The sequence below is a fragment of the Gadus macrocephalus genome, chromosome 2, assembly GCF_031168955.1.
Source record: "Gadus macrocephalus chromosome 2, ASM3116895v1".
Classification (NCBI taxonomy): domain Eukaryota; kingdom Metazoa; phylum Chordata; class Actinopteri; order Gadiformes; family Gadidae; genus Gadus; species Gadus macrocephalus.
Genome location: NC_082383.1, coordinates 1,177,212 through 1,198,044, shown reverse-complemented (window position 1 = coordinate 1,198,044; position 20,833 = coordinate 1,177,212). Strand labels below are relative to the sequence as shown.

Below are 20,833 nucleotides of genomic sequence, written 5' to 3'. Positions count from 1 at the left end.
TAAAGTTTAAATATTTGAACTTTGTTGTGAATTTCGCTTGATGCTGAATCAATCATGCGAGAGAAGTAGGCCTATACGGTTTAACGCGAGTAGGATTTTTAATCATTCACTTTGGTTTTGACGTGAACGCATCTTAAAGGGTATCTAAAAACACGAAATGAAGGGGGTTCCAAAAGTCTACTACAATTATATAAAATCCTTGTTTGCTGTTGGTCTTCGTTATGGGCAGAATAGTTGAGTGACAGCCTCGTCGGGCAAGTGTAGAACCTATTTGATGGGCCACTTCATGGGACCTCATGTACATAGCTCCAGAATGCACTGACTGTAAACTGCTCAGAACTGGACTTTTCTATTTTCTACATAGAGCAGTTTTGTTTTTAACTACGCAAACGCACACGAGACGTGCACGACCGGCCTTTTGAGTGCAATTCATTCTTTATTTTTATTTGAAAAGAAAAACACTCCTTGTACTGTGATTACACTAGTATTTATCACTTACGTTTTAACAGAATGCTTTTAACATAATATGTCTAGTATAGTATGTTACAAATGATTGTGTTGTTGACTTAACACATCATCTAGACTTGTCATTTTCAAGTTCGGAAGAAGTTAATTAAGTCAAAAAGGATGAAATATTATATTTTTTAAAAGGTGTATATTTTGCTGACCACCTTTTCTTTAACTTTGGTTGAATTGTTTTGATTGTTTCAAAGTGTAACTATGTACTGTATTTCAAGTTGGAATGTACTCATTGTAGGCTATACTATGTATGTTATGGAGAAATGCTCAATGACAAATACTGTACACAATGTTGAAGATGACCTACAGTATATCACGACAACAATAATAACACACACTTAATCTAAACTAAACAGTGTTTGTCATCATGTCTATGAACGTTGAAAATGTGTTTGGTCATAGATATACATATATATATTCAACTCATAATGAAGGTAAGCATTGTGGAAGACAATGTCAGGTCACTTTTCAAATAATGATTTCATAAAGATTTCGAAGAAATAATTCTCCTGTGTGCCAACATGAAGCATATAATTGATTGGTTTACAATTATATAATAAGGAAGGCGCACACAAGATTGAAAACAGGCTACGCAGAACACAAAATGGTCCAAGATGGGATAATTGAACACATTATGCAAATATGCTGTCATTCTCTCTTGTTCCTCTGCTGCCTCACCACTAGGGAGAGGCAGAGGTAGAATAATAATAATAATAATAATATTAATAATAATAGATTGAATTTATATAGCGCTTTTCTAGACAATCAAAGACGCTTTACAGTGAAGGGGGGACCTCACTAACCACCACCAGTGTGTAGCACCCACTTGGGTGATGCACGGCAGCCAATCTGCGCCAGAACGCTCACCACACACCAGCTTGTGGTGGAGAGTGAGGGAATTAATGAGTCAGCCATACAGAAGGATGATTAGGGGGCCAGATTTAATGAGCCTGGTTGGGCCAGGAGACCGGGGCAACCCCTACTCTTTGCAATAAGTCCCCCGGGATCTTTTATGACCTCAGTGAGTCAGGACCTCGGTTTTCTGTCTCCTCCGAAGGACGGAAGCCACCATGGATGGGGTGCAGGCTTCCATATCCATATACCGACTGGTCTGCCCTTATGGGTTAGTTCTCATATACGACCACGGCAGGGGCCGGGGCACAAGGGAGAATATAAAGTACTGGTATGACTTACACATATTAAAATGACTAAGTGTATAAAATGATAACGTAGTTAAATTACAGTGAAACCTAATGAGCTGCGCGCGCCGCTAATTGCGTTCGTGAATCGTCAATAAGGCCAGTTTGTGCCCACGTGCTCTCAATCAGCAAATTCAGTCTCCTCGATTCCGTTCCTGGGCGTCACTTCGTCTGCTCGTTTCCATCGTTGTCAAAACAATTCTCTGCGGATTTCTCCGGGGTTTTGAGGGCACTACGAACCGTGCTAAAAAAAAAAAGTGATATGTTTTGCTGCCTCCAAATGCTGCCCGGTCCGCTGAAGGTAGCAGTCTTTGGTTCATGTTATGCGTTGCAAGTTATACCCCCCCCCTTGCGCTTTGAGTGAGGCCTCAAAGTGTTTCGATTGCTTACTTCATTGATATTGCTGCTTTGTTATGAAATGTCGATCAGTTTACCGTCAGAACCACTCTAGTCAAAGTAAAATCCCCTCGTTCTGCAGATTTGCATGGGACTGTGCCTTCATCAGGTTGTCTCTGAGGAAGACAAGAAGGCTCGAGGCCACAGCTCTAAAATAGAGCAAGATCTTAGTGATGAACAGGCCAAACGGGAGACCAATGTTGTCAAAATCCTCCTGCTCGGTGAGTGTTGGCAGGCAGCAAAGATTATTATTAATTTTTTCTCCAGCGTGCTGCTGGAGTAGTCAAATGTTCTTCTTGCAGGTCCTGCTGAAAGCGGAAAAAGTACGCTCGTCAAACAGATGAAACTCATCCACAGCTGTGGCTTCACCAAACAGGAGCTCATTAGTTTCAAGGTAGCTTTCCTCAGTATCCCTTCCTAAAGTGAGTCGTTGATGGTGGATTATTTAGCAAATTTCCACTTTATCTGACTGGTTTGATGCTTTCTTATTCTCGAGGTCTGCTATAAAACCATGATAACTAAGTAGCCTACCCATGTGCTAATTTTAAAATGCAGCTGACATTCTATAGAATTCATCGAAACGCGTATAATGAAACCTAATGTTAACATTTATCTAGGGCGATGATGGTTATTGACACAATCAGTTGTAACAATGCCCTCTGTACAGGAACTTTTCTCTTATCGCAATAATAGCATCATTATGATAAAAGAGAAAAGTTGCTGCTTGTTATTTATACACATTATAGCCTCATTTAGTTTTTTGTTAGGCCCATCACCGATTGGTAAATATCCCGGGCTCCATAAAGAGTTACTTACTGCTATAACATGTTGTCTGGAAGCTTCTGCGGACGTTGTTTCATTATCGCAGTGTGCCGTAAATAAATAGATCCATCAGGACTTAAAAACGCAGCAACCGGTGCCGTCAGTGCGTTGGTGAGGGATAACGGACCGGTGTTGTCTCGTTCTCTCCAGCCAGCCATTCTGGACAACCTTCTGACCTCCATGAAGTTTGTTCTCCAAGGCATGGGCATGCTTAGGATCAACCTCTCCAACAAGAACAACAAGGTGAGAGAGCACGCAGGGTGACGGCACCTTCGGTTCATTCAACCCTCCCTGAGCGCCACCACGCCCTTTCACCACGTGGGAGTAATCTCCAAGCGTGGGCTGTGTCAAGCCTTTTTGCAGACAGTAGAAGAAGAAGGTGAACTGCCAATTCTGGCTTTTGACAGGACAATAAATACTTATAAAGGGAGTATTTTTCTTGCCCTCGGGGCGGCGATGGTCAGGGGGGTGTCATAAATGTATGGCCTGTTAAGCCCTTTGAGACTTTACCTGTGTTGAAGGGCTATACAAATACAATTGAATTGAATCTCAAATCAAATATGAATTCCACAATTGGACAGAAATGTAACTGATTGTCTGATATGCATTGCATTCTAACGAACCGACTGACTTTGCGCAGCGAAAGCCTTACATTTACATTTTACGTTTAGGGTATTTAACAGACGCTTTTATCCAAAGCGACTTACAATAAGGACATTTGTCAGAAAGAGAAACAATATATCGCTTTCGATACAGTAAGGATGTTCAGAGAAACAAGTGCCATGCACTAATAATTGTTAGCTTAACGGTTAAGGTTAACTTGTTAAAGGTGACACATTTTACCACCAGGTGTGTAGTGGGCCTGCCCACCTAGGTGTGTGACGGATAGTCGAGCAACATTTGCTCCAGTCCACTGGGTAGGCTGGCAGACTGCTCTGTCCAGCACACATCTAGGTGGACACTTTTGATGTCAGAAGAGGCCTTATTTCCAAACGGCTTCTAATGGCTAATCCCACTCGTACCCGGTGGAATAATACGCCACCTTTTTAAGGTTAACTTGTTAAGGAGTTGCTTGTGTTGCCAGGTGCACGCGCGAACCCTGCTGTCCTGTGCTCAGTGTGTGGGGGAGGACCAGGCGCTGGTCCCCTTCCTGGGCCACGCCTTCTGCTCCCTGTGGGCGGACCAGGGGGTGCGGGCGGCCACGGCCCGGGGCCACGAGTTCCACCTCAACGACTCGGCTGTCTAGTGAGTACGGAGCTCGCCTCGGCGCCGCAGGTCCACCACCACAGGGACCTGAGATTGGACTGGTTAAGGGGGGGGGGGGTGTGGGGGGGTGGGTGGGGGGGGTGTGTGTGTGTGTGTGTGTGTGTGTGTGTGTAATGCACCGTTTAGGAAAGGTTGAGCTTGATTTATTCCAATTCTGTCGTTTGTGGATATCTGGAAAGATTGGAGGAAAGGTAGAAGAACACACTCTAAACAACCCTGCTTGTTTCTCTACAGACGGACTGTGCGGTTGTTTTTTGTAACTTAAGCAGCTATGTTTATCACTCTGATTCTTAAATCGCTGATATCAGTACAGCTCTGTATGATTTATGTTCTTTATATGTTCAGTGCTCATGTTACATAGAGAGGAGTACATTTGAACGTTTGAACCCCCATACATACGTATTTGTGTGCTTGCCTTGGGGGAGCCAAGTTGGAAATCTCTGTGTAGAGATGAGGATCACTGTGACGGTGATAATAAGGCCCAATCACATTTTTAACCATCAAAATACAGCCTTCTCCTTTTACTTGCATGATGTAGAAAAATGGGAAAATATCTTCTTGTTTTTGGTCACTAGCCTGACTGGGTCTTTGATTACACGGTAACACAGTGCCTGGAACACAGTGCTTGGCTCCTGCCCATAGACACGTCAGGGTCATCATTATCATCATCATCATGTGGGATGGGCTGCTATTTCAGAGCACTTTCTATAAGAGGGGTCGTTTTTTTTTAGAAGTGACGCAATTTTGGGCATTTCGGCAGTTTTCGATTTTAATGGAGGTATAAACTGCACCTGCAGGTGGTTGAGCTATTGGCTGAATTGGATGTTTTTAGCAAAAGTGTATTTAGTAAACGCATGAAGATATTGAGGGCTCAACGGTTTGCTATATTAACTTGGAAGGGACCATGTTGCAGACTGGCGGTTTCATGTGATGCTTGAAGTAAGTTGTCCTTTTTGTACCCCGTGTTCAATTATCTTATCCTGGCTTCAGAGGTCTTTTTTTTTGCTGAATTGCTAACGGTTTGTGTGGGGGTGTGTGTGATGGTCATCTGTTGTGTTCTTGCTGTATTCCAGTTTCTTTGAGGACATGAGTCGGATCGTTGCTCCCAACTACATTCCGACTGAGCGGGACGTCCTTAGAGTGAGGGTACGGTCGTGTGGAATCATCGAGACACAATTCACAGTCAACAATATTATCTTTCGGTAAGATGCAGTCTTATTGTGGCCTTGTGTTATACATTGTCGTTGGGAATTCTGACCCAATTCAAGTAATTCTTGCTTCAATAACTAACTAATTGAATCCATATTTGGATTCAAAATGTATTTACGATGCTTTAAAGAAAATAAATGTCAATGTATTGACATATAAAATTAGTGAATTAACGAATTCAATCAAATGCAAAATAGTTCTTCCAACAAAACAGCTGTTAAGCCTGATATCTTGTTTTATCCATAGCGACTCAAATTAACTGCATTCAACCCTGAAGATACAACCCCAAAATTGCGAGAATCATGTCGGTAAATAAAATTCATCAAACAATATAATAAAAATAAGCAAATCAATTTATTTTGTGTGCGATGGAGATACTGAAAAATGGTTGAACAGGAATATAGTTTGTTTATTTATCTACCTACTGTTTACTTAATATGCTTATTTTCCTCGGGGAGTTTTGAATGGCACATGCTCTGCAATGTTCCCTCTCCCACGGGCCTTGCTGGCGTGGGCTTCTCGGTCCCCATGGTCATGGGACTTGATGCTCAGTCTGATCCCCAGGGGCAGTGAATCACACCTCTGAAATATTGATGGTGTTCTTCCACCAGGGAACGTATACGCAGAGAGCAACAGACGCATCATCTGACCCCTGAAACCTTTTATCATCCATGGAGGAACATTCGCAGCTTTGAATTCAGGGGAGACTATCCTCGCATTTCATTCAGTTGCGCCTCTCACACGTTTGCTTTACATGAAAGCATAGGGGCAGCATGGGTATAAATATCAGATCCTGCATGTGAAAAAAATTCTGTAGGTTTTTGCTTCTCGGATTGATGCAGAAACGTGGCCGGATTGTGAATCGAAAGAATAAATAGATATGTTTTGCACTTTTATCCTGAAAACTAAATCAATGAAAGCAGATTTAAACAATACCGCCACTATCCTCTATATATATTATGATTTGTTTTTGTGAGCATTTTTTGGGTTGTTGAGTGAAGTATAGTCATCAAAGCCCATGGTTAAAGATGATTTCCTAGTTTGGCCAAATTGTCGTAAACGTTTGACACGGCCGTCTCGATCTAGCAGCTGGAGGCAATCTGTTCCAAGTGGCTCCCATTTCCTGTGTCAGCCAGACCCACTGCTGCACTTGGAGTGTTGAAGCACCCCCTTTTATTTACTTATACATACATTTCTTTCGTGTCAAAATTGTACACATTTTTGAATGTATTCATATTGCAATTTTAAACCATGATACACTTCATGCATTTAAGTCAGGCCAATGTTGGCTTGTAACTGGTGCTCGAAAGAATTGTACCGGAAAAAACGAAACAAATATAACACTCCACAGCCTTGCAATAGAGAAATAATTTTCTGGGCCACCTAAATTGAACCTATTTTATATTTATACAATGTGGTCTTTGAATGATTGTAGCGCTAGAGGGAAAGGGGGTAAAAGGCTTTAGTGTGAGAAGAGAACTGCAGAGAGGAGGCTGACATTCAGAAGGCCTTTCATCCCTAGAGCTGTACCTTATTTTTCTTTTTATGGTCCTTCACATGGACGTGTCCCCGTCCTCGGTGAACTCCTCCCGACTGACGCCTGTACTCTCGGCCTCCCAGGATGTACGATGTCGGGGCCCAGCGGAGCTGCAGGACCAAGTGGCTCAGCTGCTTCGACTCGGTCCAGGTCCTACTGTTTGTGATCACGCTGAGCGGCTACGACATGACCCTGATGGAAGACCCCTCGGTGGTATGGAGGGGGTGTCGTTGTCCACATCCTAGGGTGTTGGTTAGAAATTGGGAATTTGGGAGTGTGTGTGTGTGTGTGTGTCAGTCTTGATGCTTTGCTTTAACTGTTTTGGTACCTTGTTTTTTAACATTGTTCATCTCCATCAGAGTCGACTCACGGAGAGCCTTGAACTTTTCACCGCAGTCTGCGACAATGTCATGTTTCGAAACACTACAATGGTAAGTCCCTGCCCACTCGCCTTCGGACAGCCACTGTGCTGCGCCCTGTGGTCATCTGGAAGCACCAGTGGTCTACCTAACCAGCAGGAACAAGGCTGTGGGGGGATGTTTCCCAGATCAGGGGTGCAGGTCGTTCATTGTGTGGTGTGGGGATCCAACGGTGTAATGGGAGACTCGGGCCTCGGGAACAACGTTAAGAATTGGTGTCAACCCTCTTGTGTAGTTTGTGAGGGGGACCCAGCCGGTCAGATGAGTGGGTGAGAGGTTTATGGGGCCGGCTCTTGTCCATGTGGAGTATCTAACGCTGGCCTTGCTGTGGTTTGGCCGTCGCCGGCACCACTCATCCGTGCCCTTTTCAAATCCCTCGACTCTGAAGAGGCCTTCAGAGGCACTGGGTGCCCCTTTTGGGGAGCATCCAGGGTCAATTTGGTGACTTGCATTTTATTTCCTACAGATTCTGTTCATGAACAAAACGGATCTCTTTCGGGAGAAGATCTTGTACTCTGGAAGACACTTGAGATTTTACCTCCCCAGTTATCAAGGTATGTCATTAATGTATTGGGTATAAAGTATGCTTGTTTCTACATTGCTACATGTTTTATTTTTTAGGCAGGGAATTTGAATCTACAATACTTGTGACCTAACATGACTATGTAGACATCGTATTTGACAAATCAACAAAGGTGATTTAGGTTTAGGGCAACTTGCATTGCAGGCAAAACACAAGTTTATTCCGGCATTGGGTTTGTTTGTGTTTAATAGATGGACCAGAGCCGTCGTTAACTTTATGAAGTAAACATTAGTTATTCCTTCTCTGGAATAGCTCTATAGGCCTTATTCATGTAGCAGCCCTCTGGGTTCAAAATGGTAGCTAGGAGTGGGACACCACGGGGGGAACTGAATGCAGAGCCTATCCGCAATACTGTGAAAGAATACTGTGTATTGTGTCATACTATGAACACTTTGTAATGTTAAAGGGGGCCTATTATGCTTTTTTGACTTTTATGACCTATAAACGTTGTTATAATGATTGATAGTCATGTTTAACCATACTAAAGTGTCAAATAATGACGTACATGCATTTCGACGTGTTCCCTGCTGACAGTCTGGGGGTGGCTGTGCAGAGCGCTAAACACTCGGGACAACGTTTGCGATTCACTTGTTCACATTTCCGGGAAATCATCTACGTAGAGGCACTCCTGCCGCGCCCCCTTATGCCTGGTCAAATCTGCCCGCGCGCGCGCTTCAAGGAAGGTAACCAATCACAACGGAGTTGGGTTGGCGCGAGGGGGCGGAGAAGGACGAAACGGAGCGTTGAAAGAGAATGCTGAAAGCGCCCACATGAGAGGAAGAGTTTCCCGAAAATCTACAGCGTTTTTTGTGTGTGGTTAAACATGACTATCAATCATTATAACAACGTTTATAGGTCATAAAAGTCGAAAAGCATAGTAGGTCCGCTTTAATGATATGCAATGGGATGCAATATAGATGTCCTGAATGTTCCCTTCCTCAAGAAAAACCTGTGAGGAGCATCATCTTATTGACGACCCTGAATTCCACAAGGGGTTCTGCTTGTATCCATACGTCTGGAGACAATCACTCCCCCCCCCCCCCCCCCCCCCGTTCCATACACTGTCTTCCTCCTGAGAATCTCTCTCGCTTGGTGCGCTCGCCCTTCCTTATGACATTGTGGTTGTGCATGTCCTCAGCCTTCCACACAGCATTACCCAAGCAAGGTCACACTTTCAAACATGATTTATTCATTGAGTTGCTGTAGTTTTGAGGTCGAAAGATGACACAATTTTCCACGAACCAAATCCCCGACCTTCCTCCCCGCGTATTCCTTCCCGCCCTCCCAGGAGCAGACCGGGACGTGGACGCCGCGGCCCTCCACGTCGCCGCCATGTTCGTAGCGTGCAGCGACAGGCGCGGCGCGCCGGTCTTCCACCACTTCACCACGGCCACGGACACGGCCAACATACAGGTGGTCTTCCAGGTGGCCGTGGATCAGATCATCAAGGGCAGCTTGGCCGCCGACCCTCTGCTCTAGAGGCCTCTGAGCCGGGCTGGGGGGTGGAGGGATCGCTTTTTATTTGATCGGTTCAGTCCAGCACCGGTCGATCAACGTTTTGTTTCAACGTGGACGTTTGTTGTTTTATGTCGCTGTCGGTTTTGGTGATTGTTCAGTCCACGGCCGATGTTTTAGTGTAAACATTTTAATTCATTTTAATAAAATATGTATTTAAGTCTGGCTGTGGGCTGTTGTCATGATTGATAAGGATGAAATGAAAAGCATTAGAAAAAGGAACAATGATCAGTAAGTTGGAGTATGCAAGGTCTGGGTCCAGCCGAGAGTCCTCATGGTTTCATTCAGCATACAATGAAGCCCACAAACAAAGCGGGACCCCTTATCTGGGTTCAAAATGTGTCAGATCAGCCAGGGAGGAGACGGAGAACTTTTTAAATTTTAGTTCCAACACCGTTACCTTATCTTCCCTTGCCCTGATAGCCTAAACTTCATGTACCGAGTGACGGGTTGATTAATAATAAGCCAGTTTGTGATGGGTGTTGGACCGGTAAAAGTAGGACCATGTTTGTGATTGGTCCGGCTAATCAATAGCCCCATTTGGCCAATTAGGTGTGGGGTCACTCCTAGTAAAGTAGTAGTAATCCCGCTTTATAAACTCAAGGTGGGGAAGGGCTTTTTATGTATTTTTTATGTCAATCAGGAAAACATTTGTGATCAATTTGACTGCACAGCGTTGAAGCAAATTACAGATTTGTATGACCAAGGGTCACCAAATCCGTCGTTTGCTTTATTGTAGTTTTTTTTTTTTAAACCAGATGCACTGAGCAGGGTTCATACGGTCATGAAAAACCTGGAAAAGTCATGGAATTTTAAAATGGCTATTTCCAGGCCTGGAAAAGTGCTTGAAAAAAATTAAATCCCAAATGTTTTGGAGAAGTCATGGAAATTTTTTTCTATTCATATTTTCATGTCATTCATTTACCTGGGATGAGCAAAATTGTGGGTTTCTGTGGTGGCAAAGCATTTCACATTTCAAACATGGGAGAGGCGGCATTAACGAGCCATGCCAAAGGAAGCAAACATCAATGGTTTGGATTTCTCATTGTTAGTTTAAATACTACATTTGATCACTTTTTAATGCACACACCAGAAGTTTCTCAAAATGTTTAGTCATGGAAAAGTCATTGAAAAGTCATGGAAATCTATTGGTCAAAATGTGTATGAACCCTGACTGAGGGACCATAACACTTTCTCAACCTTGCCTACATACGTTTACTTAAGAATATAAATATAGGGGTTTTTGTGCTGTTTAATTTGTCAAATTGAAGCCAGTCTATTCAGATTGGGTTAAATGTGTTCATATTTAACGGTTGATCACTTGCCATCGAGTCACAATGTAGCCTGTGCTATAGGATAAACACTTCAAAAGAGGCAGGTTTTTATGCAATATGATTTATTTGGTAAACTTGGATAACATATTTACAATGGTATACATTTCATACAAAAATTAAGCCAAATGGTTATTGTGAAATGTTGAGCCATACAGTAGGTAGGCCTAACTTGTACAGCGTGGAGGTGATGAGTTAAAGATTGTGAGGCACCATGCACCCACAGGCCACCATGGATGTTTTCCGGACGAAACCACTAGTCCTCCATACAATCCAAGGAATCCAGAGAAAGGTACACCTCCGCCTTGCACTTGAAAATCCCCTTGACCTTCTCGTAGAGTTCGCAGTTTTTCAGGTTTGGCGTGACCTCTTTGATGCAGACAGGCTGATGGGAGAGAAAGCGCACACATTAACGGATCACAACGACGTTTCACGAAACCCATCTGCTCACCCAACCTACTGCTCATAACTTTTACCGCAAATTTTATAATCGTACAGGCATTAAACATTCATACATTGGGGAGACCCCGACTTCAGTGTCGCCCACGAGGGGGGCTGAATTCTCAGCTCCCTCTGTACAGCCACCTCTCATGCCGGATTAAAAAGCGAAAGCTTACCATGGACTTGAGGATAAAGTTCTGACGACTGGATTCAGAGAGTACCGCGTTTTCCGTCGTCTCTGCGCTGTCGGACAGTTCAGGCTCGGCTCTCCTTATGTAAGGGGACCTCAGGATTCCGGACAGCAAGCCCGACGCCCGGCCCACCGAGTAGTAGCTCGGACCGGACACCTGTTTGTACCACGCGTACGACGGACTGCGAGACACCAGCATGGAGACGACCATGATGCCATAAACCACCTTGATGTTCATATCGAGTGGATCGATGTTCGTATGAGTGCAGGGCTCCTCGTTGTGACTTGTGGTGGTGGATGACTTCTTATAGGGAGCCCGTGATTGCCTTCATATTTATTTCGTCCTCACAAAAAAAAACCGGGGTGATTCATCTCGCCTCCTGCGGGACTTCCTCTGTGGATGCATCTCCTTTTTTTTTTTTTTTTACAAACTGAATCCCTCGGGTTTTTTAGGACTGTCTGCCAGAAAGATGAGGATGATCATGATGCATTAGGCCTATTTTGTTCGGATTGTAGATTGGGAGGGGAGCGCGCGTGTGCGTGTGAGTGTGCGTGCGTACGTACGTGCGTGTGTGTGTTTCTCTTCTGCATAATCCGGTTTGACTAATTAATGGTGTGTCATTGACTTCACCAACACTAACATCAACGATCTAGCATATACCAAGTTATTTCATTATTCCCACTAATCGGTCACTGGTTCTGATAAAACTTGAATTGGCCTGTCCTTTGTCTTAAAGTGTAGTGTGAGTGAAATGCCTGCCGCACGTGGTGTGGTCACAATTCAATTCAGACATATTCTAAATAATTTGTGAAAATTCACAAAAGGTTATCAATCTTCCACCAATGGCGGAAAAAACATCGTTTGCATCCTATCACAGTGTAAAAATGTTGTGTGCTGTCTTGGCATGGCAGCAGCTGGGTATTGCACTGAGTGGATAAAATGACCAGCATATTGTATAAGAGGGCAATGCACTATACAAACACACCAACCAGCCACGAAGGGCAATCAACCCCGCACTTTGAAAAAACACTGAAGCATTGATCTAAACCAAACTAATATAAAAATACATAGGTTATTCTATGATATTATGATCATATTATGATATTATAATATTCAGCTAATTCTTGAATAATTTTGATTCGTTTTTTTATGTGGGACTATGTTTGCTTTTTTCTATAAATGACCTTAGGTGAAATGATAGCAGTAGGCCTATCACAGAATAAGATTAAATGTAGATTGAAAACCAATTGTTCTCAGTTTCTGATTCAAATGTTGAAGCAGCTCATTTTCTGGAGAGGGGGTTGAAATGTTTAAACATTTAGTGTACTAGTGGCCTCTAGTGAAATTATAGGAGTATTACAGGTACATCAAACGTTTACAAACGTTCATAGGCCTACGATATGCTATAATGATTGGATATGTTTTGTGTTTTTTCACTGCAGATTTGAAAAATAAGGTGAACTTTATTTTATTTGGTATATAGAAGAAACTCAGTAAGTGTACTTGTAAGACGACAATTGTTTTCCATTTCCTATATGTATCTAAACTATTAAAGACTAATGGGCCTATTTTGCATTATTTCCCTAGAAGAAATCAATGATCATAAGTTACACAACTTTAATACAACCTGTTAATACGATTTGCTATATTCGAACCAAAAGTAATGTTTAATTGTCTCACAATTGTATAAACTGCTTGAAATAATACAAAACTGAACACAATGTTTTTCCGCGAATATATTGCATCACTTTTCTTCTGAACAGTTGTCATGGGGGTGCACATATTATAGACATCATCTCGTCTCCGTCCCCGCTTTCATTTCCAGGAAGGTCCGACTGCAGTTGTTTTCTCGCTTTGGTTAACGCCCATTCATAATAAACCGAAACTTAAAACTCCTCTACCAATTCTCCTCTACTACTTGTAGGTTAAACAGAGGCGAGTGGCGACTGTGGACAAGACGTACTCCTGAACTCCTGAAAAGGACCACTGCATTAACTGTCGGAGGAGGGGGGGGGGCTGGGGGAGACGTTGTAGCTCCTCACAGCCTGATGATCGAGACGACGAGCTGACATCCAACTCATCCGAACCCCAGAGTGTCGTCCGCGTGCCCCCGCGTGCCCCCGCGGCGCCCCGTCGAGACGCCTCATCGGTAGGCGACTGTGGTGTCATTCGTTGAGCACAGGAGTTCATATTACATGAGATGTATGTAGGCCTAAACGTTTCATTAGGCCCCTAGCACAGCAATTGCGAAGTGTACAGTCCTCTAGTTGTGTATTAATGTGCATAACCTTCCTAACTAAGCGCAGTAGGGAAGAAGCTACAAGCTGTTATGTCATATCGGGCTAGCAAAGCTAAGCAGACAGCCGAGCATACAGCCTGCTTTAGATTGTGACGAGGAAGAAGCTCAATATTTGTTCTACTCGAGTGGGCTCATAAGGGGAATAGCTTCCTTACTGGGTTAATACACAGGCTACTAAGAAGCATTAAAGTAAACTTTTGTTGACGCCTAGCAAGAGAAATCGAAAGAGGAAGTGTATCGAGGCACGCGATGCGACGTCACTGGTTTGCAGGTGTGGATATTATTACCTATAGATACTAAGTATAGATTTGGTGTTGGATACAAGGAGATGTCGATGGGATAAGACAATATACATTATTCGTTGAGTGGAGTGACCTCGTCCACTGTGTGAATCTTATTTCCTGGGTTAAAGTTGTTGCCTTGAAAACATACCTGCTACTGATTTGACTGCAGTGAAATACATAAACTAGGCATATCTATAAAGAATTTAGACATAATATAGTTGCAAATATATTTAGTCTCTGTTGTGCTCTACATGACTGGATGCCAAGTTACCCATGTTGGGTTGGCAAAGGTTTCATTTTTTTAAGAATGTAAAGTGAATCATTCTGCTCTGTTCTCACGCAACAGAGGCAATTAACATGCGAAGATGAAGTGTTCCAGATGTAAAAAGTTTGTTAAAAATACTGCAAATTTCTGCAGTAAGTGTGGACATTGCCTCACTACCCAACCTGTGAACCAGACAAATGGTTAGTAAACTATTTACGATTCACTTGTCTATCTATCTATCTATCTATCTATCTATCTATCTATCTATCTATCTATCTATCTATCTATCTATCTATCTATCTATCTATCTATCTATCTATCTATCTATCTATCTATCTATCTCACAGATTTTAACATACAGTAAGACTGACAATTCGGCACTTTTGCATTTTTGACTCAAGATGCAGAGGGGGATTCTCTCTCAAATACCTCGGAACCAGAGCCTTCTCTGCCCTTGGATGGCTGTGAGTCTAATGACTCCCCCCAACAGCTCGTCTGTTCGGGGGAAGGCGCCACTGGGGACATCACGAAGCAAGTATGTACATGTTTTTTTCATTTAATATGTATTTGCATTATCAGTTTGCATTTATTCCATATCGCTCTTATGTTTAGTAGTCATTAAAGTCCCCATGTATGGTCTGGTAATGGTCTGAAATAGTCCTGTGTATATATTAGGGCTGCAGTTAATGATTTTTAAAGGTCTCATGACATGCTACTTTATGGTTGCTTTAATATACCGTATTTTCCGTACTATAAGGCGCACCGGAGTATAAGCCGCAGCAGCTGAATTGAATGATGTGTACATATATCAGCCGCACTGGAGCCCGCCGCTTAAAGGTGGGGAGGCGCGGACCGGTCGTAGAGCCCATAGAGTTAAAGTTGGTGGACTGTAACCTGTAAAGTCCATAGATTTAGGAGGTCCCCTAGTGGCCGTTAGCTGTAAAAATCCATAGATTCGCCGCACTGTTATATATTTTTCGATAAGAATCGAAAAAAGGGGAAAAAAGGCGTGGCTTATAGTCCGAAAATTACGGTAGATATTAGTAGGCCCCAAACACAGTATTTGAAATTCAGCCATGGTGCAGAATTACAGCCACTACGAGCCAGTCACACATTGAGCTTTCCCCAAATGCGACGTTTCGATATCTGTAGCTTTAATGCAAATGAGGAGGAGAGAGGCGGGTCAAGGAGGTGGGTGGCGGTGTGGCTGGCGGCAACCGGCGGCAGGCAGCATGTCGCACTTCATGTACTTCAGGGAGTCAAAGCCAAAGTTCCTTTCCCCCAATTCCTTCTCACCCATGGCTGAGATAACCCCAACTACAGTCTCGTTGTGGAAATACAAGAGACGTCAAAGAACCAACGTTTTATGCCCCATAACACCAACAGCAAAAACTTGCGTTACAGTGTGTGTAATCACACACACACGCACATGTGGCGCTCGCACCGTCGGGTCTCATTGGCGGGCCAAATTCTCTGGGCGGGCAAGGCAGAGAAAGGGGAGGAGCTTAGATCCTTTATGACGACATATGGGACCACATTCCAAATCGGCGTGCTTCAGCCTCCGTTTTTTCAAAGGCGAGCAGACCACCTATTGCTAGTTTTACAGGCAGGCTAGGGGAACTCATATTTATGTTAGAAAACGTCATAAAGTGAGATTTTCATGCCATGGGACCTTTAATATGCTACAGATTATTCCATTGAGTAATCATGTAAGAAATGTTCTGGCTTCATTAAAGAGCAATATTCCTTGAGCAAAATGTAGCTTGTTTCAGCTAGAAATTATCTCTAAGCCGTCAAGTCCAGGGTTCTCCAGGTCACATGTACACAGCGTAAGCACTTTGTGCAGCTATAATAATCATTTGTGTGAAACAACAAAGTGCGCTGTATATATTTATGGATTAAATTAGGCTCTGATGTGAAGAATATGAATGATTTACAGTTTACAAGGAATCATTACCTAGTGTGTGTGTAATGTGTGTGTATATATATATATATATATATATTAGTGCTGTCAAGCGATTAAAATATTTAATCGCATTAATGTCATAGTTAACTCACGATAAAAAGTGTTCTATGCTAAATATCCCTTGATTTCTTTGTTCCATTAATTTTTCTAATTTTAATGCTCTTATCAACATGGAGAAGTGCAACGGCTTGCCTTGTGCAAATGTTTTTTTATTGATAACAACATTGGCATACACTGATCAAACAGGACGATAAAAAAAAATGCCTATAGTGCAATTAAACGATGAACATACAAACATACTGCCTTGAACATAGCAGTCAGGCTAATGCTTCTTTGTTTTGAGCCAAAGAAAAAAACGCGTTTGCGTTAACGCCGTTAATAATGCTGACAGCACTAATATTTATATATGTATATATATATATATATACATATATATAGTCCCATATGTGTTATTGTGAGTGTATGCATGCTAAAGTTATGTTACATGCTGTTCTTGATAGAAAAAGAAGAAGAAAAGGGCCAGAAAGAAGAATGATGAACCTATGTCATTAAACGAAGAATCTTTGGCCTCAGACCTGTTGGATAACAACCTGCCAAATATACAGGAAGAATCTTCTCAAAGAGATTGTAATGCCAACGAAGTGGATGATATTCCAGGCCCACTCATTGATGCCAATTCCTCGACAGAGAGCCAGTCTAATTCATTGAAAGCTTACGGTACAAAACTACCTGAGGGCAGAACTGTACCAAAAACTACTCAGGCTGAGGAAAACCAGTCAGTTCAGGATGAGTCATCCAAGTCAGTTCAGGATGAGTCATCCAAGTCAGTTCAGGCTGAGTCATCCAAGTCAGTTCAAGCTGAGTCATCCAAGTCTATTCCGGATGAGGCATCCAAGTCAGCTCAGGATGAGTCATCCAAGTCAGCTCAGGATGAGGCACAAGAAAACCCTGATGATATCGAAAGGAACGGGGAAAATCCAGAATCTGCGGAGGACGTTGAACTTCCTCCAAAAAGGTGAACCAGAGTAGAATCTTAGTAGTAGAAAAATGTATAATTATTAGAAGATTGAAAAAATATTCATTATTTCATTAACATTTTGTCTTTTTACATTTTTAGGATTAAGTCATCCAAGCCTGTTCAGGATGAATCCTCTAAGTCTGTTGAGGATCAGTCATCCAAGCTAGCTCAGGCTGAGGCACCTATGTCTGTTCAGGATGAGGCATCCAAGTCGGGTGAAGTTGGGTCATCTAAGTCAGCTCAGGTAGACTCAATTTCTTCCACCAATTCGGGCGAGGATACGAAACCCCAAGAAGGTAAAGGGACAAAATCCACCAATCAGAAGAACCTTGGGGAGAAGACCAAGAAAGATAACACCAAAAAGAATGATAATAAAGGGGATCAGAAAGCATCCATGGATGAAAATGCGAATGATACTCATCAATACAAGAAGCAGGTGAAAGTTGGTCAACAAGACCAAAAAGGAAAGCAAAAACCAACTGGTAAACAAGGCCCGGCCGCGGAAAAGAAGGTAAGCAGATTGACAGTTAAAAGACTTAAATGTAGTAACCAGCGTTAAAAAGCAACAGGATTGTGAAAATAAGTGTTTGAATATTGAGTGCATGCTACTAACTCCATAATTGTGTATCTTCTACAGGCTGGTTCGAGCGTGGATGCAGAGGCTAAGGTTGGAGTTGCGAGGAATCAGCAGTCAGCTGCTGGGGGAGGAGACGTACAAGAAAAACCGGATGATGTCGAAAACACCGGGGACAATCAAGAATCTGAGGACCGCGTTGAACCTCCTCCTAAAAGGTGAACCAGAGAGGAATCGTAGTAATAAAAAAATGTATAATTATTAGAAGAAAAAAAAAAAAAAGAATCCTCTCCGTCAATATTTTATTAACATTTTTTCTTTTTACATTTTTAGAATAAACAATGAAAACATGACAGTTGCTGCGAAGGACAGGCTCACAATCTACTTTCATGCGGTTTTGTCAAAGGATTTTAAACTCGAAGATGGCGACCTAATATTTATCCAAGCTGGCAAACATATTGGGACATGGAATGAGAACATTGCTGAGGTCCATATGACTAAGTAAGACTTTATTGCTCCTACCTCTATGATATTCCCTTTTTGGCTCAAAGTTCATAAGAAGCCTTTCATAAGAAGTAAGAGAACTCTGGAGAAATACAAGTGTCCAATGACAATACAATGTACAAATACAGTACTGTACCATAATTTTGTGGATTATTTTGTGTGCCATGTTTTGTCAATGCAATTATTTTTTTTCACAGGGATCTTGGAGAGCATGGATTTTTAGTTGAGGGAAAATTTGTCACAACAACAGAACTCGCCTTGGCTAATAGCATACCATACAAATATGTTGTCTACAAGGCCAAAAAGAAGAAATATGAGTATGAATACATTTACAAGTTAGATTCAGAGCAACATACGAATCGATGTTTGTTTGTGAAGCCCAGACTCCTCAATGAGGAAGGTAAGAGATGCAACAATTCTCAGTTAATTCGCAAAAACATGTACATGAGGTGCCATTTAATCTTTTTCCAATTAAAAATGAAATTTATTTTTTTGTGCAAGGGGAATGGCATCAGTATGATGACATCATCTGTTCAGAACCATCCAAGAATTTGTTGAAGCGCTTGAAAAACGCTATTTGGTCGGAACAAAGGATGGGTGTTGTCCAAGGCAAAGGGATTGCAGGAAACGTCATGCTAGACTCCATATTTGACCTCCTTCGGATTTGGAATGAGATCAACTTGAAGAATTTCCGCATCCAACTGAACCAGTTCTTTGACGTTTATGGAAACCCAGTTGTGTATGAGGATGCACAGAAAAAGTGGAACTCTCTAGAATATGGAGAAAAAGAAGTATGGAAATTACTTAAACACTACGTAGCTTATTTTTTTTTATCAAGGGTTATTTGTGATATAATTATTTAATGTGAAGAGCTGTATCAAAAGGTTTCCGATTGAAATGTTAAAGCATCTTTTAGTATTGGGTAAATGTTAATATATAAACTTTTGTGTTTTGATGCTCTTAAACTAACGTGCAAGTCTAGATTGTTCAGAACAAATATATATTTCTAATATGTGCTCTGTTTGTACTGGTAAATTAACATTCAGACCATATCTTTGCCTTTGCTCAATATTCTCAGGTCCGGGTGTTGATCAAGCAGTTCATGCTCACAAAAGTGATTCCTCAGTTGGAAAAAGACAGAGATGGGAAGATGGTTTCCTTCGTCGAAGATCCCATGAGGGCAGCAGTAATCATGCTGCATGTTTGCCACCATTTTAATATCAAACTGCTTGGAACAGAACATCATCGCCTCTGCCAAGCCCTGTGCTTTCCAAAGCTCAGCAAAGAAGGGTTTCTCCAGCATTGGGACAAATTGTCACTAGGTGTCTCTCATCTTAAAGAGTAGGTAGTCTTATTCTTTAATATCTAAACACTTCAATTTAATTATATTGACCTTTTCAAGGATACATTTTAGCTTAATTAAAGGGAATGGATTAATTTTCAATAACAGGAGGATCTCCTGCATTAATCTGTGTTCCAGCGTTAGTACTTATTTTTCAGGAACCATGACTGTTCTTTTTTTTAATTTGTTCAGTCTGCCAAATCTGCTGGTATCGCTGATCAATTCCATGAAATCGGAGAGACTACATCGGTGGATTTTGGTGCTTCCTCTTCTCCACCTCCTCCAGAGTACCTCCAAGCCTTTCCAGCCACTACCTCTCTCCAAGCCTGACCGATCATGGACAGGTTTGGAGGGTATTGTTCTCAACCCAGCACACTGCAACAGTCAGGAAAAACAGTAAGTTGTTTTGCAAAAAATCTCAATGATCTCAAAGGTTAAATTATATACTTTCTTCTATATTCATACGCCCTTCCAATTTTTAGGGCTCTACGAAACCTGATGAGCCTTCATAAACATTTAGTGGAGATTGACCCACTGACTGCCCGATCCTGGGTTTGTCTGATGCCCCTTGATCAACTGGTGGAGTGCAGCGTCATCACTAACACCCAACTGTTGGACTTCCTTCATATCTTTTACATAAAGACCCGCGACATCACCTACATCACTCACCAGGTGAAGCAAAAGGAACGCATTCCCAGACATTCTTTTACCTACTACTATGAATAGTTTTATAGATTTTGAATTTTATTTTCACAGGATATATCCAACATTCTCTCACATGTGCAACAGTATCTTATTGAGCACAAGTACAGGTAATTTACTTTAAAATAATAATATATGTATAAAAAATACTTAAACCATTGCATACATATACAGCTTGCCACTTCTGAGATGCTAATTGGCATCCACCTGTGTTCCTTGTCTATAACAGTTATTTGAGCGTAGCTTACGGCAGAGCATGTGTTGCAGCAGCTGTGCAATTGCTGGAGAAGGTCTGCAAAGGAGTCAAACATGCACAGTTTGGTCGGACCTACACAGATATTCCAGTGGCGTGCTTGAATCTCGTCGCACTGGTTGAAGACTTCCGAGACCAGAACCAGGTTTGTTTGATTCTCTCAGCTGGATGTCCCAACATCTAAGCTTTCAGATGTCA

The 20,833-nt window shown here is 42.2% G+C and overlaps 3 protein-coding genes and 1 long non-coding RNA gene across 5 annotated transcripts in view; 2 read left to right on the top strand and 2 right to left on the bottom strand.

Annotated features, from left to right (window-relative positions):
• Positions 1-654: 654 nt before the first annotated feature.
• On the bottom strand, positions 655-3,088 carry LOC132470727 (uncharacterized). The gene is made up of 2 exons (XR_009528697.1): positions 2,931-3,088; positions 655-2,422 (listed from the first exon to the last, which is right to left on the bottom strand). It is a non-coding gene; the product is annotated as an uncharacterized LOC132470727 (long non-coding RNA).
• On the top strand, positions 1,890-9,630 carry gnav1 (guanine nucleotide binding protein (G protein) alpha v1). Its single transcript, XM_060068853.1, has 10 exons — positions 1,890-2,019; positions 2,197-2,335; positions 2,417-2,508; positions 3,087-3,179; positions 4,021-4,181; positions 5,276-5,404; positions 7,032-7,161; positions 7,308-7,379; positions 7,834-7,921; positions 9,239-9,630. The coding sequence occupies exons 1-10, from the start codon at positions 1,981-1,983 to the stop codon at positions 9,427-9,429; spliced, it is 1,134 nt and encodes a 377-aa protein (XP_059924836.1). The 5' UTR covers positions 1,890-1,980; the 3' UTR covers positions 9,430-9,630.
• Positions 9,631-10,850: 1,220 nt separating this feature from the next.
• On the bottom strand, positions 10,851-11,814 carry LOC132470604 (neuropeptide B-like). Its single transcript, XM_060069346.1, has 2 exons — positions 11,414-11,814; positions 10,851-11,181 (listed from the first exon to the last, which is right to left on the bottom strand). Exons 1-2 carry the CDS (start codon positions 11,663-11,665, stop codon positions 11,053-11,055), a joined length of 381 nt encoding a protein of 126 aa, XP_059925329.1. The 5' UTR covers positions 11,666-11,814; the 3' UTR covers positions 10,851-11,052.
• Positions 11,815-13,262: 1,448 nt separating this feature from the next.
• The window catches only part of LOC132470103 (E3 ubiquitin-protein ligase rnf213-alpha-like), a 32,326-nt gene continuing 24,755 nt past the window's right edge, over positions 13,263-20,833 (top strand). Inside the window, exons 1-14 of one of the 2 annotated variants that reach the window (XM_060068263.1) lie at positions 13,263-13,577; positions 14,358-14,476; positions 14,678-14,811; positions 16,743-17,257; positions 17,360-17,771; positions 17,898-18,052; positions 18,168-18,335; positions 18,536-18,738; positions 18,840-19,129; positions 19,417-19,679; positions 19,873-20,076; positions 20,163-20,352; positions 20,437-20,492; positions 20,612-20,780. In XM_060068263.1, coding sequence (XP_059924246.1) covers positions 14,377-14,476; positions 14,678-14,811; positions 16,743-17,257; positions 17,360-17,771; positions 17,898-18,052; positions 18,168-18,335; positions 18,536-18,738; positions 18,840-19,129; positions 19,417-19,679; positions 19,873-20,076; positions 20,163-20,352; positions 20,437-20,492; positions 20,612-20,780 — 2,859 coding nt within the window. In that variant the 5' untranslated portion in view covers positions 13,263-13,577; positions 14,358-14,376. Of the gene's footprint in view, positions 13,578-14,357; positions 14,477-14,677; positions 14,822-16,742; positions 17,258-17,359; positions 17,772-17,897; positions 18,053-18,167; positions 18,336-18,535; positions 18,739-18,839; positions 19,130-19,416; positions 19,680-19,872; positions 20,077-20,162; positions 20,353-20,436; positions 20,493-20,611; positions 20,781-20,833 lie in introns of both variants that reach the window. The other variant, XM_060068273.1, reaches the window with a different exon arrangement.

Bases quoted from the DNA above. Each gene is read 5' to 3' on its own strand.
- gnav1 (XM_060068853.1), top strand. From the start codon at position 1,981: ATGTTTTGCTGCCTCCAAATGCTGCCCGGTCCGCTGAAG. The intron at 3,180-4,020 runs GTGAGAGAGCAC...TTGTGTTGCCAG, and splicing joins TCTCCAACAAGAACAACAAG to GTGCACGCGCGAACCCTGCT. The intron at 7,922-9,238 runs GTATGTCATTAA...CCGCCCTCCCAG, and splicing joins TTACCTCCCCAGTTATCAAG to GAGCAGACCGGGACGTGGAC.
- LOC132470604 (XM_060069346.1), bottom strand. From the start codon at position 11,665: ATGAACATCAAGGTGGTTTATGGCATCATGGTCGTCTCCATGCTGGTG. The intron at 11,182-11,413 runs GTAAGCTTTCGC...CTCTCCCATCAG, and splicing joins ACTTTATCCTCAAGTCCATG to CCTGTCTGCATCAAAGAGGT.